Below are 22,136 nucleotides of genomic sequence, written 5' to 3' on the forward strand. Positions count from 1 at the left end.
GTAAATGAATTACAGCAGAGCACAGCTACACATCACACATACTAATAGTCTTGAATACCTAATTAACAAAAAGTTTTATTAACAACTGCCTACAACAAGAACATTCCCAATAATGGCGCTTGCTCTGGCTTTTAACCTGAAATGGAGATAGGAGCACATTATATACATTCCTTAAGAAGTAAAATCTTTTTATGTCCATTCTCTAGGTAAAAGTGTGTGCCCTAAAATTCCTACTATTGAGGCACAGTAAAGTTTTCCCACAGTAAAAAGATCATCTTGGCAGTTCCTTCCCAGTTGTTAGCCTTGTGTGGGCCTTTTCCTCTTTGAATCTGAATAGATTAAAGTTCACCCTCTACTCTGTTATACCTGTCAAAGTTAAGAGACATTAGTGATGATCACCGAGATTAGATGTTTGTTCCCTCTTGATGCCACCTTGCCAAGAAAATAGTTATTGCAAACTGATGTTCTAGGTTTTGCCATGAACTGTACTGTAAGATTATGTTTTTGGTATATGAACTTTTTCACATTTTTTCACTCTGAAATTTGTTTCATCATATTTCTCACAACTTACTGACATTTAATGGGGGTCCCTCAAGGTCTTGTTGAATTCAGGCCTTGTCTTTTCCTTTGTTCTGGGCTGTCAATAATGCTGCTTGAAGCCTTCCTAGCTATTAAAGGACAATGCTGTCAGGCTGTTTAGTTTTTCCCCTGTCAAAACCAATATAAAGAAAATTCAGGCAACTGGGTCACAGTGCTGTATTTATAAAACATAACATTGCCTAACAGTGGTGCAGTCGTTAGCATTGCTGCCTCACATTGCTACGATCCTTGGTTTGGTTCAGTTCCGGACTTTTCGTGCTGCCTGCATGGAATTTGTATGTTCTCCCTATGTTCGTGTGGGTTTCCTCTGGGTGATCTGGTTTCATCCCACAGTCCTAAGACATACTGTTAATTGGATTCTGGGAACATTTGTCTTTGTGTAAATATAAGTCTGAGTCAGTGTGTGCCCCGCAATGGACAGGTGTCCCAAATCAGGATGTACCCAGCCTTGTGCCTGTTGCTTGCCGGGATAGGCTCTGGCTCCCCTAGGACTCTGAATTGGATCGACTAATTAGAAAATGGATGGGTGGATTACCTTATAGTCTCAAATTTGCAATTCGTCCAAATTCAACTTGTTTCAGGTTTTGAGACTTCTTGAATTCTTCAATCCAAATTTGAATGTATTCATGACAGATTGATTTATTAAAGTTACAACTTAGCAATTTGTTTCTGCTTTATTTTTGTGATGGCTGAAGTTCAAAAATGATTTGAATGCTTAACTTGTTTTGGGTGAAGTATACAGTGAATGGTCCTGATGAAATATGTATATCTGCAGTAAATTGCTGTGAAATAAAATAGCTGTGATAGCTGCGAAAAAAGTGGCACCATATGTTCTTGCATTTCCTTCAAGTCTATCACTAGGGAACAACAAGAGCAGAAAAAAAAACTTTTACAACCAGTTGTGCTTGTAAGGTCTGTTGAATCAATCCTACAGTTGGAAAATATACTATAAAAAAGGACCAATTACCCTAAGAAAAGGTCAAGTCAGATTAGTGCTAAATGTTGTTGTTTCTCCCATAACCCAGAAGGATTTTGCTGTTGGCTGGGAGACAAGTTTACCAAGCCAGATGTGTCGTGCTGCATGCCCAAGGGTTTCAGGAAAATGATGGCCAGAAAAATTGGCCTTCTGGCAGTGACTGAAGATTCCTCTCAGTTTCTTAAATTAATCCAAGCTCTTTTTTAACACTTTCAAGAAGAACCCATTCACTTTAATCACATGCTGTGTCACTTTAATTCTCTCCAGTTCATAGGCTTGTTAGAGGTCGATTGATAAGTCTTTGTACATTCTATCTTTCTGAGCTTCTTGATACAAATTTTCTGCCTTTTTATCTTGTTCTTGCTGTAGGTATTACAGTTGTCGTAGATAGCTTTGTCCTTAACAACTTAAAGTGGGGTTGTTTTATCCAATGTGGATAATAATAAGATACCGTCTACAGTACCAAATTATTACAGTTAACAAAATATTTTCTAAAATACATACTGTAAAATTACAAGAGTAATACCACAGGTTAAATTAATATTTTAATACCGTCAAATGATCACTATTATGAGTACAATAGTAACTTAGATTCTTGTATTTGCAGCCTAAAACCGCATTCATTGAATTTCTGGGCACTTTTAAAGAAGACAGATCTTGAGTGTAATATATAAAAGTATCATGTCAAGTGTTAAAAAAGCTTATAGTGTAATTTTTTTGTAAATGTGCCACTGTCAATTAACTTATAGCATTAAAAGTGAGCAGAATGTACATAACTTACTCTGCTGCCCTTCTGATATTCTGTGCTGATGGAAACCTTACTTCACTCTGCCATTTCCCTTTAAGTAGAAATTTTGAAAAGGATCTTGACCTAACCATCATATCCTTTAACAGGTGCAGTTTATTTTAATTCTTCTTTTTGATTTCTGTGTGTATAACATTTTACATGTAAAATAACACTGTAAGGGATGGCATGTTTAATTTGTGTTAGGGTTCCAGTATTGCTGGACCCTCTTCCCGGCAAGCAATGGACACAAGGCAGGATACAACCCTTAAGAGACACCAGTCCATTGCAGGGCATACACACAGACGGACACTCACACAAAAGGCTAGTTTTCCTAGAACCCAATTAAACTACAACGAATGTCTTTGAAGTCTGGGAGGAAACTGGAGCACTCAGAGGAAAACCACGTGAACACAGGGAGACCGTACACATTCCACGCAGTTACAGTAGCACTCCTAGTCCAGAATTGAACCCAGGGCCCCAGCACTGCGAGGCAGCAAAACAAATTGCTGTGGCACAGTGCCACCCTATTTTTAGGATATCAAAGAAAAAAAAAGATGTTTCTATAGGAGAAATCAGCTTTTTTCTGTTAAAAAAAAAGTTTTGCTTCTATTAAACCACTTCTTAGTAAGTACCTTGAAAGTTCCAGCTTCAGCCTAAGTTTAAACATGGCAAATCTTGTAATGGAACACTACCGTTTTTTTCTTAGCTTTGCTAAGCAATATTTTAATATCCAGGTAAGATTGTAAAAAGGTTTTTTAAAAGCCTAGATATAACATTTCCCCTTGTGAATGGTGGCTTTGACTCTTTACCAGAGACTTAAGGCCACTTATTCATATGACATGCTGCATGTAGGTATGAAATTTTGTTATAGTCTCCAGTTATTTGTCTTGGTGAACAGAGTACTGATTCAGCAAACTACACTAATTTATATCTTGCATTGAATGTGGAAAAATGTTGTACCCTATTCTAATTTTTGCAGTACTGTACATATGCATATATGCAAATACAGGGGATATCGGGGATATACCAGTGAACTTCAAGCTATAAGACTAGTAGCTTTCTGGGCTACTGGGCTTTTACTGGGCATGTCACATAGTGTTCCACTTGTGGCATCACTATCCTTAAGTTTCGGACATTTCGCTAATTTTAAATTTTACGCCCTTTTCACTTTTCCAGTTTCTTTATGGTGAATTGTTTTAAACATGCGATTTGATAATATTGTAAGAAAACCTGGGTACGTAGCTGCAATTTGTCGAAGAGGCTGTAGTCTGTTTCAAATACTCTCTCTTGGTTGTCCTCAATGATTTCATGGTCTAATACATTGAAGGGCTCTCACCTCTAGATCATTTGAGGGTGCGTATTGAATAATGTTTATCCGAAACACAGGTCATTTCCACTCAGCTCACTCATTTAGTAATCAATAGCGCTTCTGTAATGACCCTGTGGAGCACTAATTAATGCATGTTTACTACAAATAGCAAGCGTTGACAGAGTATTGAGTTAGGAGTTTGGGGACCAAACACAGCACATCAAAGGACATTGAAGAACAAGTGTGTTCTGCCTAGCAGAATTCTGCCTAGAATTATTCACACTGTATCCCCTGCTTAAGCATGCTTTAATCAAAGAGAGTAGGAGGGTGGTCCAGAAACTTTTGAGCCTAACACAAAATGAAATGCCAGAGAACATTTCAACAGCAACAATTTATAGTCCATATTCAGCACACTAATAACACAACCGCAGTTTACTGCAGTCAACATTTTCGTCTTATACATGATAGATGCTTTGCCGGTAGACTGTAACAGTTGCTGAAATTTAATCAAATTTTGTGCTGTTGTCAGATTTTTAGAAAATTTACAGACATATGAAAAATTGGGATTTACCAAACCCCAGATTAGTTTTGCACACATTTTGTTGCTTGTACAAGGACAGCCACAGATTTGAGAAAAATACAGAAATCTGCAAGGGACAGGTTGCTTGAAGAATTTAAATAAGCACGTACAGTGCAATATTTCTGTTGTGCTGATTGAATGAATATTAATGAATCCCCTTACTGACTTTTCAAATGCTGTAAAGGTGTCCATTTATTTTCCTTAATCAGTTCCTGTTTCACATTAAAACTTTGGGTCCAATACCCCGTCAGACATTTAACAGATTTGTGCTGTAGAGATACTGAGTAAAATATACTCCTGTACTTTTGTCATTGTTCCTTTTAACTGTTTGCAACCATTCCCGAAATTATGCCGATGGTACACATCCTCTCCTGTCTGAATGAAAGTGATATTCCCATTTTCTCCAAGATGCTAGCTGTCCAGTACAGCAGCAACTGCAAAATGTATCCAAAAAGCATTTGACATTCATTTGGGACTTAAAAGTTCTCTATAGACTCAAGAATGTAATGACAGCGCTATTCTTGATTTTCCCAAACAGGTGCTACAGCAGTGGTTTCTGATGGTGCTTTTTACATATGACTTAGAAATTTTAAGCCCTCCCAAATGTGCATTCAAAAGTGAATATTTTGTTTTGCTTGCAAAGGGAGAGCTGATTATCAGAATAATTCTATTCTTATACTACAGATTTGGAGACTTGCTAAATAAATACGACTGATATTTCTTCTTTATGAACTGCCTACTTAAACGCAAGATATCAGCACAGGGTTGCAGCTGGCTCCAGGCTGTCACAGGCAAGCTAGATCAGTGTTGCCTTTGAAACACAAGAAAAATGGATTAATGTATAAAGTGTAAATAGGGTATTAAAGTGGATTAACCTTACCTAAGATCATTCAACTCTCTCCCATCTGTCTATGGATTGCTTAGCTTTCAGTAGCACTCAGCTCAGCTTTGGGACTCTACAGAAAATGTCGTTATCAATGCCCCTAATTCTTTTGTGTGTTGACTTTCCTTATTTTCTTAATTCTTCACTTGGAAGTGAAAGTATAATACAGTAGGTATCCAAATACAGTATATCAATGGAATATGTGGCTTGGTGTATGTGTAAAATCTCCTGTCATTACAACCCTCAGTGGACCACCTATTAATTTTTCAAACATTGAACATTTGCATTTTTTCAAGCATACGGTTTATCACTTGCTGTAAATAAATATCATAGATTTCCTCATCTGAGAGTGATTTATTTTTGTGAACCGTATGTCTTTAGGTTGTGATTTTGACTGCTGCCAGTGCTCCTGAGCAATGACATCGATTTGGAGTGAAAGCAGGTAGTGAGCACAATAGCTAGAACAGTAGACAGAATGATGTTACTGTATGTCCATTGACCATAACTTTATTTGGGAGCAGTGTCATAAGGATAGATCTTAAAGAGGTAATTGTAATCTGACTGTTCCTCAAGGAAAATCCAAATTTTAAGAAGTGGCATAATGGTATTGCAAGAAGTAAAATATTTTCTATGTAATATTTTGAAGTGTTTTATCTTTTAAGAGTCATAGTGATAAAAGAAAAGATTTGAATGCAACTTTGTTAAACATCCCTCAGTTAAAAAGTATAATCTTGCATAAATAATTTTGGAAATGCTAACAATACTTAATGCTTTCCTAGAAGTACCAATAGACAGACAGAGGAGAATGAAACTTCATACTGCAGACAGATTTTGTTATGAAAATAAGCAGGAAAATGTTTAAAAAATGTTGTCCAAATATCTTAAGAGTCTATGTCATACATTTTTGGTCTGCTGTCCTAAAAACAAAATAATAATTGACAAGTAAAGTAAAGTGTTCATTATTTTTTCTCCAGTATTTTGTGTTCATGCTTGAAATTGTACTAAAAGTCTACTACGGTTGCAGACATTGTTTATACTGTATGCATGCCATACATTTAAGTATAGTGGCCAGGAATATTCATATGTATTTTTCTAATCATTTTTTAATAACACAAAATAAGTGGGTAATGACCAATGTTTCTTTTTGTATGTAGCAGATAATTCATAGTTAGAAATAGTTCCATATATCTGTGTGCGACTGAACAAGCTGACATTATAGCAGTCCTCCTAATTCAACTAATCCACTCCTTGAATATCAATTAAGACTGAAAAGTAGCTTTATAGCAACTGATAAGCCAGCCTTACAGCTCCAGTGACTAAAACCAGAAGAGCTGCTTTTTTCACCAGTAGCTAGCAGCTACATACATTATGAATATATTAATGTAGCGAGCTGTTTCAATCAGCTGTGCTCATCTTCCTCTTGCATCATGATTTTTTATTTCATTGATCCCCTCACAGACATCCTGACGTCCAGAAAGGACAGATGGAAGCACTGAACTTGTATAGTCAAAGCAGACTGATGATACACCTATTAAAGACATTGTATCACTGGAGGTGGAGCTTTTCGACAGTGCCAGCTGTCTGGTTGGCTGGCCCCCTGACAGCAGGGAGGAGACTGTGAGAAGGAGGAATGAGGGAGAGAAAAAAGGCAGCGCTCTATTACTAGAGAGTTGCATTAGGGAATGCCTGGTAGATGCTGCTGCCGATAATAGCACATCAGCAGCACAGCAATTGAAAGCATGAAGAGAGTGGAGTCTTAACAGCTGATTGCAGAATGAGAGACTGAGGTAGCAGGGGAAGCAGAGCCGATGCATGTGACAGAAAAAGAACTGAGAGAGAGCAAGATAAAGTTAACAGCCTTGGAAACTCTCCTGTCCCAGAAAGCACCGTTAAACTTCTCGAGGATGGATAACTTAAACAGCTGAGCTTCAGAATCTCTGGGGACAGTTTATTCTTGCAAAGCAAAAATGGAATCTTGAAAGTTATTTACAGAAAAAAATAACAGAAAATTCTGCCAGGCTGCTTGGTAATGCTTTACACAGAATGTCTCTGCACTGTCGTTTGTGAAGCATTAAAACAGCTAACAATGCAGAAAGATCTCTAAAGAGCCTTCGGATGTGTTTCTGCATTTCAGCTTGTGTCTGGCCAGATTGATGAAGCTTTTTTCCCGCCCCCCCGCACACACAAAAACAACTACAGAAAACCTTGGAGGTGTGTTTTTGTCCGTCTTTAATACTGAGACATGGTAGAGAGTGAAGTTGAAACCTCCGCAACATCTCAAAACCATGGAGAAGTCAAGTAGCGAGGATTCTTCGATTCGGCGCAGTCCGTCTGTGGACAGCAGGGACTCGGACTTTGGAAGAGCGTCCACCTCGGGCAGGGAGTTTGGGGGACGTGGTTTTACAGCCGGTGCTTTCTACGGCTCCACTGGCTCGCGTGCACAGAGCCATGCTGGAGGAGCTGCTGGTGCAAAGACCAATAAATACAGTGCGCCCAAAGGCAGCAAATATGTTGTCTTTTACCTGGATCTATCCTTTGTGTTCCTTTTAGAATTCAAGAAGTGCAACATGGCAAGGGGCTGTCTCTGCTGTTTGAAATACATGATGTTCCTCTTCAACCTCATCTTCTGGGTAAGTAAATACAGTACATCCTTATTTGTTGTGGCTGTTTTCCTTTTGTTGTCAATTCTCCAGGGTGCTCTCACTCTTTATTGAACAGGCTTCCAGCGTAATACCCAGAGAAGCTCTGTTTTCTCTTATTGCTTTAAAAGTTCCTCATTAGAAGGCAATGCTAAAGAAATAAAACAAAAAAAGACATGGGAACATGGACTAGTGCTTCTCTAAAAAACCCTTCATTCAGAGAATAAGAATGAGCATATTTGTATCTTTGTATAATTTTACTTAAAGATGGGAATCTGGGAATTATTCATACTCAGAGGTAAATAGTGCATGGTCAAACATTTGACAGTTTTTTAGAAGGTAAAAAGTTTCTGGTTGTAGATACAGGAGTTGTTTTTTAAACTTGAATTGTACATTGAAATGTTTGGATGGCTGTGGCAATACACAAGTAAAACGGTCTTCAAGGTTGGTATCTTTCACCATTCTATTAAAACGTGAGCTTTGCATACTGTAGTGTGCTGGAATTTTTCATTTTTTATAATTTTCAGGACCGCTTCATATAACATGTAGTCCACTAAAAGTCCTCATATTAGCACATACTGTAAGAGCAACTGATTTTTGGCATGATCATTACACCAGGTATTCAATATTTTGGAATGTCAAGAGAAAGCCATTCATTACTTTTCCTTAGTGCTTATGAAATAAATAAGAATAAAAATGACAAACTCCTTAAATTTTTCAGTGTTCTTTTTACACTTGGTAATGGGATAATATTCTAGCTTATACTGTGAGTCTTTGTCTCATTTGGCCAGCCTAGGAAAAATTGAGCAACAGATTATATTATTAGTCTGAAGACCTAGCAACATTTACAAATCGCCTGTGTACAGGTGACTTTGCACAGCTCTGTTCATCTGGGAACTAAAATAATATCATAGACTTATTTCTGACCACTTCAGACATCTGTAGTCTTCAAATACATCCTGTCAAGTCACAGTGCTTCGGAGATCACTGTCTGAGCGTGCTCTGATGTATTAGGCTGCACATATAATCCTGACTCTCCAGGTTTCATGTTGCATGTCTGAATCTCCTGCAAGTTTAAGGCACTCTTCTTCCTAGAGTGCATTTCTTGCACTCAGATTCATTATGTTGCTGTTGCTCTGAAGGTATTTGTCAACACAAATACATTAATTTGTCAGTTCTCTTCCATATTCTAATAAAAAGTGCTTTGTCTTAATGGGGAGGATAATGGAAGCAATAGATCACTTTTGCTCATCCTTCTCCAATTTGCAGGAGTTAAAGGGATTTGTGGGCTCAATTTCTATGGGCAATCTGTCCTGAAATCTTGATAATTTATGCGGTGATTTCAATGTAAATGGGTCTAAGATATTTTCTGTCAGTCCTGTGAATTCAGAAAGACATCCACTGATCACCCCAGCATGAAAGCAGAAATACCTTTACTCATGTGCAGAAATAGACTAGCTCATAAGTAAAAAATATTTTTTTTACATCTAAATGAGGAAGGCAGATGTGCTTCAGGTCCTAAGATAGAGCCTAGCCTTTCAATGTGATTGGCACAACTCGGAATACCAGTTGTCAGCTTCATGTTGGGAAAGTTTCTGCTAGTTGAAATTGAGTTCTTCATGGTTAATGTTCACTAAATGGTTTAAAGCAAGCTGGCAGCTATAATTACATTTAATAGAGTTTTAATTTACAGTGGTTGTAGGCAAAGTATGCTAAGTTAATATTTAAGATATTTGATCAAATAGCATAACAAAGGATTAAGCTTAAGTATAACATACTTTAAAGTAGGAAATTGCCATACAGGGATGGTGTCAAGTATGTGTAAGGAGCATGGAGTGTTCTTGCAGACACTGATGGAAGTTTTTGAACAGTGGCATTCCAGGAATGGCAAGGTTACTCTTTTATAGAAGTTCAGTCTTGACACTCTGTCTGATTGAGGAACATATGCGTAAATTTACACCTTACACCAGGTGCAGTGTCCATTCTCTCTCTCTCTCCGTGGTCTGCACATCCGGTCAACAGACCCCACCAGACTCGCACAAGTAACTCGAAACACAAGGTAAAAACTGCTAGGAACTTGAGGTATTTCTTTGTGCTCATCCATTTCTTTTAGCAGTTGTTCCTGGCCATCTGGCTTTTCTTTCTTACAGGGATTAATGGAGTCTGAGCTGAGGGTTAGGGCAGCTTATAGTATTTAATTGTGTAGTCAGGATTGACAGTAATTCTCAATTCATCTTATGTACTGTGTAACAGCATAGGGCAGTGTAACAGGGAATGGCAAATTGAAAGCCACAGTGCTGGATCTAATGTTTCAGCCAAAACGTGCCTGTTAATGAAATGTCACTTGTTGTCTATTGTTACATTGTCCCTGGAAGTTATATCTGTGTGGGTAATCGGATAAAATTAACTGTTGTAGTTTCCTCCTGGTGTCAGGTACCAGATTCTCTGCATTGAGTCTGCTGGGCTTTAGAATTCTACCCTCTGTTCTGTGGAGTTGCTAGTGTGCAGTTCCAAGCACCAGTTTGCTGGAATGTCCTGCCACTGTAAGATACTGTACCACGTACAATACTGCATGCACGACAAATTTTCCAGCCAGATTTTTTATAAATGTATTTACTTTGTAGATCAAAATTTCATTTTATGCTTCGAAGACAATTGACCCAAGTCACTTTTCTGGAAAACTGATCGTGGCAGTAATGCAAACATGGTTTCACTGAGAAGGGAACGAAAACCTGTTTTTTCATGTGTTCCTAATGTATTCCTGTGCTTGCTTGAGGTTTATTTTTTTAATTTAAGCACCATTTGGATGCACAGTTGATTTAATCATCTGCTTTGAGATTTTGTGTTTTTAAATTGTGCTTTGCAAGAAAATGGCATAAAAGAAAATTACTCTTTTTGTGGAGTTAGAATGCTTTTGTATTTGAGTGTTGTTTCTTTTTAACATACATTGCCAGCATTACAGGACTCTTAAGTCTTTGCTTTATTTCCTTGATATTTTATTATTCTACTGTGTGTCACATCTTAATATGCACAAAACAAAAAATGAAATGCTAGATACATTCCAGATGATTACATAAAAGAATCGTTTGCATTAAGAAGTGACCAAAACACAGCAGACTTCCTCTGATAGCACACTGTTCACACCACCTCAGTGAGACTTGCCTACTGTACGTCCAGTTTTACTTGCCAGGCTATTACAAATTCAGGCCAAGAAAAGCTACAGTGAATGTTCATGCCCCTGTCCCTGTTGTACTCAGCCTTACTAGGGAGAGAACTTACAGGATATCCACTAATTGAGAAGAGTATTAATAAATTAATAATCAAAGAATGTTTTTTAAAAAACAAATTTTAGCTTACTGGGGTCATTTCTTTTGTCATTTGATAATCCCAGAATAAGTAAATGTATAGTCTGCAGTTTAAATTAAATGTATTTAATTGTGCCTTAAGTAATAAGATGTCCAGATTTTTATTTACCACATGCTGAAATGCAGTGGATCTTGTTTATTCCTTTTGAAAAATAACACACTTCAGAAAATCACTTCACAGAATTTTTAAAGTATGCAGAACCTCAAAGGCAGCTGTTTATTTGGGAATAGTGGTTTTTAGGCTTGGGGTTTTCTGTGGAATCTCTTAGAAGCCCTCATAATATGATAATGCCTGGCCAACGTGGGATTTGGCTCAGCATCTGACAAAATATCATTGCATTCATTTACCCATATCCAAGAGAATTGTATTTTCTAATTGTCGGTATTGGGCCCTGTTTTTTATCTGCAGAAATTTGCCTAATTTTTACATTTTTTTCCTTAGAATGCATGTATCTTTTAATTTTCCGTAGCATGTTTCAGCACTACATAAGTCTATTTCTTTGTAGATCAAAGTCACATGAAATGAGATGGTTTGTGCTTCCCACTACTGTGTGCCTTTAACAACCTCTAAATTATCATCTACAAAAAAGGGCTAAGGGGACACTCAAGAGGGAATCATCCCTAACTTTGTTACTCTCAGTCAGGGAACAGGCAACAGGCTTGTTAAATTAAGGTCAATGTAGCCTAGCCCTGTAATCAGGGCTAAAACCGAAACTCTAGATCTAAATTTGGAATGGCTTCATCTCATCGAGTCTTAAATCTGTACGATATCGGTTTTAGTGGGAGGATTTTTATCGCTTCTTCCGTTTCACATGTGCAGTCAGGCAGGGTAGAAGGAAAAATTGAAGCAATCTTAGTTTGGTCAAGAAGGAACATCCTGTATCTAGTTTTACGAAAACCCCTCATGCATTTTAAAGCCAGTTTTGTTTGTTTAATGGCATGCAGACCTTGTAATGAGGACAAAACCGCAGTCCCTAAAGTGACTCGAGGCGCACGGAATGAGGGCTATCTTTATTCACTGACCTGGCACCTTCCACTTCTGCTGTCTGCCCTAATAGGGATTTGTGTGAGGTGGTGCTTTTTGCAGCACCTTTCGGCTTAGCACAAAATCAGATAGGAGGTATTTTGTAGGACACGGAGCCAAGGAGCCCTCCCTTTGCGATGCAGTGTCTTATTTTGCTTTTTCTTGGAGCACCATTGTCTCTGTCACTACAGATAGTGTTATAGTTGCTGAATGACAGAATGCAGACAAAGCATGGAGCACTGTCAACATAAAACTGGTCAGCAGCAATAATCACCCCATCCATGCAAGCAATGCCTCAAGCTTCAGTCCTCTAACTGTTAACACAAGGCTTTGTTCTGAGCGCAAAGTGCATTGTAATGCATGTTCTGTTTTGATTGTGTACAGTTTCCAAACCTTACGTTAATATGAAATCTGTGTGTAATATGCAAGAAGTTACATTTCAGAAAGCTCCAGCATGCTGGTGGCAACATGATATTTCGTAACACTAATATGGATTGAAATGTGAGTACATACATTTTACCATCTGTTGATGCGTATTCGCTGTGCTTCCTTGCTTTTACTTTTTCTAGGGAAATGTTTATTTTGGGATTAAGTCAATTTGGAATCTAATCCAGATTTCATAATGTTTTCCTTTCTGCAATTAAAAATCCTCTCTGTTCATACTGAATATATAGTAACTGAGTATTAACTGTTGAGATCTTGAAGACTGGTGCAGTATATTAATAGATATAATAGATACAGTGCTGTAAACAAATTAAAACCGTTATAATACATGTAGAAATCTGTCCTACAATATATAACAAAGACAACTTTTAGAGAGAGGGGTGGTGTGTACATGTGTATTTAATTAAGGTGTAAAAAGTAAGTTTGGAGGACTGAGGGGACTGTCAAATGCAAAAACAATGGCATTCTTTTGTAGTCCTTTCACAGCTATGGCTGTGGTGTTGAAGCCTGAAGTGATATAAAACAGTCTCCAGATCACATTAGACATTACTGCTCACACACTCTGATCTTGCCCTAACCAGTGAGTTAATGTGTATTGTTAAAATAGCTTGTAGCTTGCAGCACTCAGCAATTTCACAGACCCTTAAAAACAAATTACTTTTAAATCAATGCAGATGCGCTATTTCCAATCAGCTCAACGTAAAGTTCCCTGTTACACATTCAGTAAAAGTTTCTGCATGACTTTTATGTAAGGCTTTCTGTGTCTTTGGAGAAGCCTGTCTATCGATGAATTATTAGTCAGAGGGGTTAGGTTGACATTAATGCAGCTTTCTAAATAAAAATTGTGTTGAGATCTTTTCTGGTATTTCTTGCATTTCCTATTTTCCTCCCTATAATCTGCAGGTGAAAATAATGTGTTGCAATGCTGTAACCGTCTGGAATCATGAACATTTCTGATGTTCTGAATTAAATATATCAGACTGCAAGCTTTACAGCATCTCTCCCCCACACCAACGCAGTAGAACTGTATCCCTTTAGCTTGAGGAAGACTGGGGTGTTTATACCCTTACTGTAAACTGCACACTCCACAACAAAACCACTCTTCCCATGATTAATTTGTGAGTAAATGTGCTTTTTGCTTCCGAAGTAACAGAATCATCCAAGAAAATTTATTTTCCTAATGGACACCTGATTGAATTTGACCATTTTACATATAAAAATTAACCTGAGGACTGTGCTAATGTCAACTGCTGTTCCAGAGCTGAAAGCTCTTTTTCAGGTCATGTTTAAAGACCTGGTCAAGACATAAGCAGAATCAAAGAAGGATGATTTATGAGAATTACATTTAGCCTTCAAACATTGTAGTGCATTGTTGTACGAATTGATTTGTATAATGCTTTTTATTTATCATCCTCCACTTATTAGTCCTAAATGAAGTACTTCTGGACAAAAAAAAACAGCCCGTGAGCCCTAATGTCTATATACACAGTAATTATAATTTTGTGATTAGGTTTTATCTGCTTTTGTTCAGTATCTCGTAAAAACTAACATTTTTAATTTGATTTCTACTTGCTAGTATAAAGCATCTCTCTCTATATAAGATGTATCAGAGTGTGAGAAGTGGGTGGAAATGGATGTGGTTCTGTTTGTGAAAATAAATACCAAATCTTAGAAAAATTATAATGTAAAGATATATACATGGTTTTTGGACATGCTTGCATGAATTCTCTCTTTATGAACAAACACTTCTCTTAGCAAGAAACTGTGTTTACATGAATATGTGATGTTTTCATACTCAGTTGCCCCTGAATACTCTTAGCTCTCTGAAAATACTGTGGCATTTTTCTAACAGATTCTTATGATCGTTATAAAAGTATTTTCAGCCCCTCCACACTACTGCAAAGGTATTTCAGGGTCACATTCATAAAATATAAATGTCAGCGTGTCAAAATGCATCCCAAAAATGTACCTTTTGTGACAACCTAATTTTATAAATAATTGTAAAATGCGATTGGTAGATCCCAGTTTTTCAGCTTTAAATTCCTACAAAAAAAATTTTGTTAAGGACAAAACGAAGTACATAGTAGTATATAAAATGATAGTAGATATAAAAATGGAGACTGACTCTTCAGTTGGATGTTGAAAATAAATAACTTGTGCCATTTATTGAATTCATCAAACTGTAAATCCTTCTTCTATTTTACAAATGGGATCATGCTTAGAAAATAAAACTGAGGCCAATTATGAACTCACAGTAGGTTCACAATTTCACTTATTTGTACTCATAAACCCCTCAATTAAAGAGCAAAACGTTTTTCATCAATATTTGCATTTATGTGCCCTCACATAGTGACACTGCTGTAGTAGTGTAATAAAAACAGAAAGCTATGGTCTCTTTTGCGCACACTCATTTTTGCATCTCAATTTGCTTGTTGCACGGAGACGTACATTAATAAGTAAACACTTTTTGATTCTGTTCACAGCTGTCAGGACTACAGCTGACAAACAACATTAAACCTTTATTGAAAAATGAGAGAGAGTTGAAAGTGGCATGAGGTAAAAAAATCCATTGAAATGGTGCAGCTGGACACTGATAGAAGAGTAGTGCTTTCTGGCCAAATTCCCTGCAGGTTTATATCAGACATGGCCATTCACCACAGAATGATCTTCTGCACTGTGACTTGCTTTTACAAAACTTGTAGGGTATCCACATACGTAACGTTATGAAAATGTCAATCTATTAAACATTGACTAGCACATTCAAGCAGCATCATATACTGAGGAGCACTGAAAATACATGTATTGAGATGCAACAGAGTATAAGTTCCAGTCGCTTTTGTTGTGTTCTTACTACCTATCAACATATTTAAGTAGTTGCAGCTCTGTAGCTTCACTGAGGAATGCTAATTGTATGGTCAACTAGAAAACAATCTTTAAGACGTGAAAAAACATCACACAAAGATCATTTTGTTTTTGATCCTGTGGTTTTACAAGAGTAAAGCAGTTCAGCGTTTTAAACAAGAAGACTAATTACCTTAAAGTATAAGAAAATGAGTTATTTTACTTTTCAAATTTGACAGGCTTTAAATCACTATTTCAGGTTGTTTTATGACATATGAAATAATATAAAATGGATTGTACAGTTGTATAATGAATACAGCTAAAGTTTGTTTACTGATACTGATAGAGTGAAATAATTGTTCTTAGCAACTGGCATGTTTGAAGTCCAAGATTAACCAGGTGTGAAAATCACATTTCTTTGTTTTTGAAAACACAATCAACCTTGTGCTTTTCGTGAAGTTGTTCTTCTGGCTTATAGGTACCTACATAATAACCTCTATGTGCTTAAGAGCACAGAATGACAGCAGTAACAGAGGCCTTTTCTTTTAGTTAATGGGTGGTACTGCTTGGTGACAAATGCTGTAGCTACTAGGATTATAATGCTCTAACTTTAGATATAGCTGTTCATGTCTTTGCTCTTTTGTGTTTGTCATTAATAGTCTTGCTGGGAAATGTGCCATTCAGTGCATGCTCACCTCACATTAGAGTGCTCATGCCTTGGTGATCTTGAACACAAGAAATGTCTTTCCCTGCTCTGTCTGCAGCCCCAGGGACACAGACTGCTCAGAGCCCAGGCAGACAAGTAACTGCTCCAAGGCCTCTAGCTTCACTGAACTAGAGGCCTAGGAAAGAGACAGGAATCTTGCCTTCAGGCTGACTAGGATACCTAAACTCCAATATAAAAAGCAGACCTTTTTTAAACATTTTAAACAATAAAACTTAACAGTTAATTTGAGGTTTTTATTCATGGCAAATGTATTGGCAATCTTGATTTTGCTTGTGTTTTTATTATAGATTTCAGCTATTCATGGTTAATTCCTGAAATGTGCTTTATGTCTTGTTGGAGGAACCTGGACCCATTCAAATTTCCTTTGTCTCTGAAAGATTTAGCACACAGTGCTTCAGTACAGCTTTCTTTCACACAGTCCAAAGCAGGTTTAGTGACCTTCTAGTGTCTGTGAATTGGGTCTTGAATAATTTAATTTTGTTAACCTCTACTTAGTGTGCTTTGTGTCGTTTTTGTCTTGAAAGGTACAGTTCCTGCCAGCTGGTATTTTGTACTTTGTATCACGACACTTCACGAGACTTTCATATTTTAACTTCAGAATGCCATGTTTTTTTTAGTAAAAACCAACAGTGCAGTCTTATTGCGTTAGATAATTGTACGGAAGAATTATCAAGAATCAGAATCCTATGTTTGCAAATCTGACTGTTTTGTTTCATGAATGTTTTTTAACTATTGTTCTACAAGTAGGTCTATAAATATATATAGGTTTTCAGCTAACTTATTAGTTTGTTATTATTTTATATTTAATGTATATTTAGAACAAACAATAAGGAATAGTGCTGAGAAACACTTCCTAAAGTTGTCCAACAGTTTGCAAAATTTATTTTCAGCTTTAAATGACTCAGAGTTAAGGGTAAGAAAATGAGTCTGAAAACACTGTGTTGAATTTATTCTGAACAAAATCAAGGAACCGGTTACATAACTTGACAGAGGGAGTGAAAGAAGTCCCAGTCAGGTTTAGAAGTTGGTTTACTGTCCTACAGAGACACTGAGGATGTTTACAGTCACTTTAAGTACTATTAGAGTAGTAAGCAGCAGAAGCTGACCTTGGGGTCTTATTGTAGCTGGATAAATGGTATTTCTAAGCCTCAAGGTGAACAGAAAGAGCACTTTTCCTTCACAAACGCTCAGTGTGCTTTCCTAATTTATAGTGAACCGAGGATATCACCTGGTATTTGAGATCATTCAAGTTTTAAGACAGAGATAGAGAATTTGTAGTATTGAGAGCAATATTAGTAAAATCTTCATATAGCTCATTTAAAAGAAGGCTTGCTTGCTGACAGCAACAAAACACTTAGAATTAAAGAAGAGATCGCTAGAGGACATATTTTCTTTGCATTTCAGAAAGTGACCGATGCTTTTGATCTTGTGAGAAAGGTACTGTAAGTCGGACTGCACTGTCAAGTGGTCAGAAATGCCTGGATTGTAAGTCTGAGGAGCTGTGATGTCTACTGTATATCACCAGTAATGATTAGGTCTAAAGTGTGACCATATTTATGAGTGAACACATGTAAAAGCACAAATTTCACCAAAATTCGAAATTCCTTACAAGTTTAAATCCACTTAGATCAGAACTCGGTCCATTGAATGTCAGACTAATGGCTCAATTTTGCAGAATTGTGTAATAAAATGTACCTTTTTGTCTTTGTTGCCTTGATTCTGTGCAGTAATATTTACTTAATTAAATGTGTAATTAGTGATTTTGCACACTTTTAAAAGAGATTTCAATATTTTTCCCTTGACTAAATATTTGAAATAGTTATGTTTTATAAGAAAGTTTTGTTTATATATATTAAAATTAAGATGTAAATTAGGTATTGTGTTTGTATTGACTAAAGTTAACAAATTGCTTCTGTTGGCTCTCATACTGTCAGCTCCTGATACAGTTCATTCCTTATTATAGTCTTCTGAAAACTGTGTTTAATTTACAATGTCACTCACATTCTCTTAGAATTTACAGGGGGCAATCCAAAATGTGCATACATATACACACCCACACAAACAGAATAACTTATCCCATTTTGAGTGGTTAATTTCATTGAAGGTGAGTGAGCAAGAGAATTTACTGCCGCAATAAAACATATTGGAAATTACTGCAGGTGAACTGGTGAGTTCCCTGCTCAATTGAAGTGATATCAGATGGTTTTTCTGAGTTGGGTTTAGGTTTATTGCAAGTCAATTTGCTATGGATTATAAACTCTGTATTTCTACCAAATGGCTACACTTACTCAATTAAAAGAGTGCTAAATAATTTTAAAAATAACTGAAGGTAGATTTTGCACAGTTATGAGGTTGTTAAAATGTGCTTAATGAAAACACTATGAGCTCTCTGTGTGTGAATATTGGGCCTTGGCCTTCCATACTGTAATTTTTACATGTATAATAAACGCCTGTAGAGGCCTGTATAGTCTGTGGCTCCGTGGAAAGGCAATCTTGCTTTTCTCTGTGTCGCGACGTTTCGACCTGCCTGGGTCTTCTTCAGGCGTTGTTAGGCACTTGTTCCTTCAGTTTTATCCCAGGTTTGCTAATTATGTGCTAATTGCAATTTATGAAACTATGCTCCAAAAATAACCACAGACAGCTGCCCATGGATCTGGTGGGAGCACAGTGGTAACCAGATACAGCAGGTCCACAGAAAGGTGAACGTAATACCACAATTATTGTAAGTTACCACAAGGCTGTCATGCCGATTGGCAATGTATCCATTACCCAGACTTACTGTGTTAACGGATATCAACATAAAGGACCAGCCTGACCCTTAAGTGTCATCAGTCTCATACAGTAAGTACGGTATGCAAAATATTTATTAAGCAGAACTGTTATTTGTAACAGGATGGTCCTTGATTAGTAATTTCTTTTACTTAAGAAATTGCAAATAAATTATTTGAGGGCTCAAAATGCCATGATGTACTGTATATGGTTTATTCTATTAATTTGTTTTTACTGTAAATTATTGCAACATATTGTAACTGTTTTAGCACATACAGTACAGTTAGTTAGAAAGGTAATTATGGTTATTTTCACAATGTACTTTCACTGTAATAAGACAGTTTTGTTGTTTTACACAATTCGATTGTTAGACGTTTATATTTTTAAACCAATGTTATTAATGAAATTCAGATTTTTTTATGCAGAGATTGAATCTCATTTTTTTTTCATTGCATTAGCATAACATTACTATGCTGAGATAACAGAAACATGATTCTGTATTTTTTGTACTTTTGTCAATGTATGTTTATCAACCTACATGAAGGGTAATTTAACTTCGTCAACTATAATAAAATTAAAACACACCTTGTAGTTCAGACAGACTATTTATTGTGCAGTAACTGTCTTTGCCAAACACCCATATAAAGGCACACTGCCAATGTGCATCATAACTGCAGCCTTCAGACAGGTGTACCTCAGAACATGCTGACTCAAGCTAATGCTGACTGACTATGGAAGTACTGTACCTACAGTACAGAATCATGTTATACCATGATCATGATCAAAAAGTGCTTTGTTAGTGGTAACGGGGGGGGGAGGGAATCTATTATGGAGAAAAAACTGTCTGTACTGTATGTCAAAACTCCAGTGGGGAAACATTTGAGTTCATAAACCAGCCTTTTGTATTAAAATAAATCCAGTACTTGTAATGTGTCATAATCACTTTGAAAGTAAGGACTGCCACAACAAGTCTGTGTATTAATTCCCCTGTTGTACAATGGTTCTTCTTGACATATATATTTAGGCCTATGTAACAGCAAAGACTGTCAGTACTGTCAATTATCTCTAATTTAAACTAGTAACTAATACCTGTCAAAGATTAGTATACTGTTGTATTTCTGTAGTTAAAATGGATTTTATTTTAGACTAATCTTAGGCAGCGGGGCTTACTGTACACAACAAAATCCTAGATTAATAAGATTCGTTTTCAAAAGTGTTTATCAAAAGGGATTCCCCCTACCAGCAGTATGCAATTGGGCTGATAAAATGGGTTAAGTTAGGTTTATTCAATGTGTTTCAGCTGCAGCGTCATTTATTCATTTGGTAATATATGATGAGGCATTACAAATCCCAAGTACTAAACTGATCTGGTGCACATTGTGTTACTGTGCAGAAATGGTCCATCCAGGTGTGTGTTGATCTCAAGTACTTCCTGTCTAACCCAGAGCATATTAATTCTCTCATTGACCTTTTTGTTGCTGTGTTTTAACTGGCTGACCTGTATGCTACTTTTGCATGGAAAACACGTTTGCACTCATTAGCATTCATTTTTTTCACCATCTATATGTTGTCAACACTTTCTTTAGGATTTCATGCTTTGGATGTATAACCTCTTATAATGTTAGACTATCAGACAGCCTTACAAGTTTCGATTGGATGATTACTAATTAGGCTTGATATTAAAAGTAAAGATAATTTTTAAACTGTTCTAGTATAGATTGCATGGTTATACTATATGCTGCAAGCTTGTTCCTTGAAAATACAAAGCCAGTTTGGAAATCTTCAGATATCTGTTGGCTATTCTGTCCATCTAAGCTGCTGAATGCCAGACTGACATTAGAGGGTGTTCTGAAGTGACCATGATATTATCCACATAAATAACTGAGATATACCCCAGGAAAAAAATGCACCTATACATACCCTTCAGAATTTATGCTGCTGATTCGTCAGTTGTAATATTTCAGTACTACATATACCAAAAATCTCTGGTTTGTAAGAATAGAAATAAAAGAGACATGAAGGTCAGGAAGCTTATTTTGATTCACTGGAACAGATACTGTGGTATTGTTTAAGAATTTACAGTTACATGAAAAGAAACCCCTTGTCACACTGATCCCTAAAACATGCAATTTGTGTCATGTTCCATGCAGGATTAAAGGTGAGTAGTGAAACAGATCTACAGGATATTCCTTTTTATTTTGTGTTAGCAGGTTACCACTGGTATGGTAATGTACTGTAGCTATATAGCTTATGGTCCAGATGTAGTGTGTCATAAATTACTTACAGGCTTTCTGTGATGGTAGAACAATGTGCTTATAACAAGTTTAATGGGAGCTGTGTTATGTTTAAAGTGTTTTTCTGAAGCAGAAATGCAAAACATTTTAATCCATTTTATGATTTGTACTCCTTTGCACACAGTGGAGGCTTGGGGACTGTGGGTAGGATGGTTGTGTGGTGGTTATGAACTCATTGGAACAGTGAAACTTTAATGTACCCACCCAGCTGACAAACAGACCAGTGCTGCTCTTAATGAATACACCAGAAGATCTCTGTGTTCCATTAAACAGTTGTGGTATTTTACTGTGGATTAACGAACAGCAGGAAAATACAATCTACCATGGATGAGGCAATACACTGTGCACGTGGTATATACTGTAGATATTAGTACTGGGATATCATTAAAAAAATGAACTGACATACAGAATTTAAATGGTGCATCTGTGATGATAAAAGTACAACATACATTTAAATGACAATCAAGACCACTCCCATAAATAATCAAGCTGGGTGATATTTTTTTGTCAGGCTTTGAAAAATACAAAACTGCCTTACAATAATGATAATGTTGCTTTATTAGCCCTATACAATTTCTTGCAGTAGGAATTAGTCTTTTAGCATACCCCAGCTTGCTCTCCATGAGACACAGACACACAGAGAGGGAGAGAAGCTTGGGGTCAGAGCACAGGGTCAGCCATTGTACAGCGCCCCTGGAGCAGTTGGGGTTAAGGGCCTTGCTCAGGGGCCAAACGGAGTAGGATTCCTCTGCCGGCTGCGGGATTTGAACCGGCAACCTTCCAGTCACAGGCACAGATCCTTAGCCACAGAGCCACCGCTTTAACATAAAATCTGGTAAATCAAAAGAGGAATGCTGGCATTAAGACATCAAGCCTGATTGCAAATGATTAATATTTG

The 22,136-nt window shown here is 36.9% G+C and overlaps 1 protein-coding gene across 4 annotated transcripts in view; it reads left to right on the forward strand.

The window, feature by feature from the left end:
* The window catches only part of tspan9a (tetraspanin 9a), a 196,337-nt gene that overhangs the window by 108,185 nt on the left and 66,016 nt on the right, over window positions 1–22,136 (forward strand). For 2 of the 4 annotated variants that reach the window (XM_088924055.1, XM_088924056.1), the window contains one exon: window positions 7,686–7,765. In XM_088924055.1, coding sequence (XP_088780181.1) covers window positions 7,703–7,765 — 63 coding nt within the window. In that variant the 5' untranslated portion in view covers window positions 7,686–7,702. Of the gene's footprint in view, window positions 1–7,341; window positions 7,347–7,420; window positions 7,766–22,136 lie in introns of those variants that run through there. The other 2 variants (XM_088924057.1, XM_088924054.1) reach the window with 2 other exon arrangements.

This window comes from Atractosteus spatula, chromosome 8 (genome assembly GCF_055471065.1).
Source record: "Atractosteus spatula isolate fAtrSpa1 chromosome 8, fAtrSpa1.hap1, whole genome shotgun sequence".
NCBI classification, from domain to species: Eukaryota; Metazoa; Chordata; class Actinopteri; order Semionotiformes; family Lepisosteidae; genus Atractosteus; species Atractosteus spatula.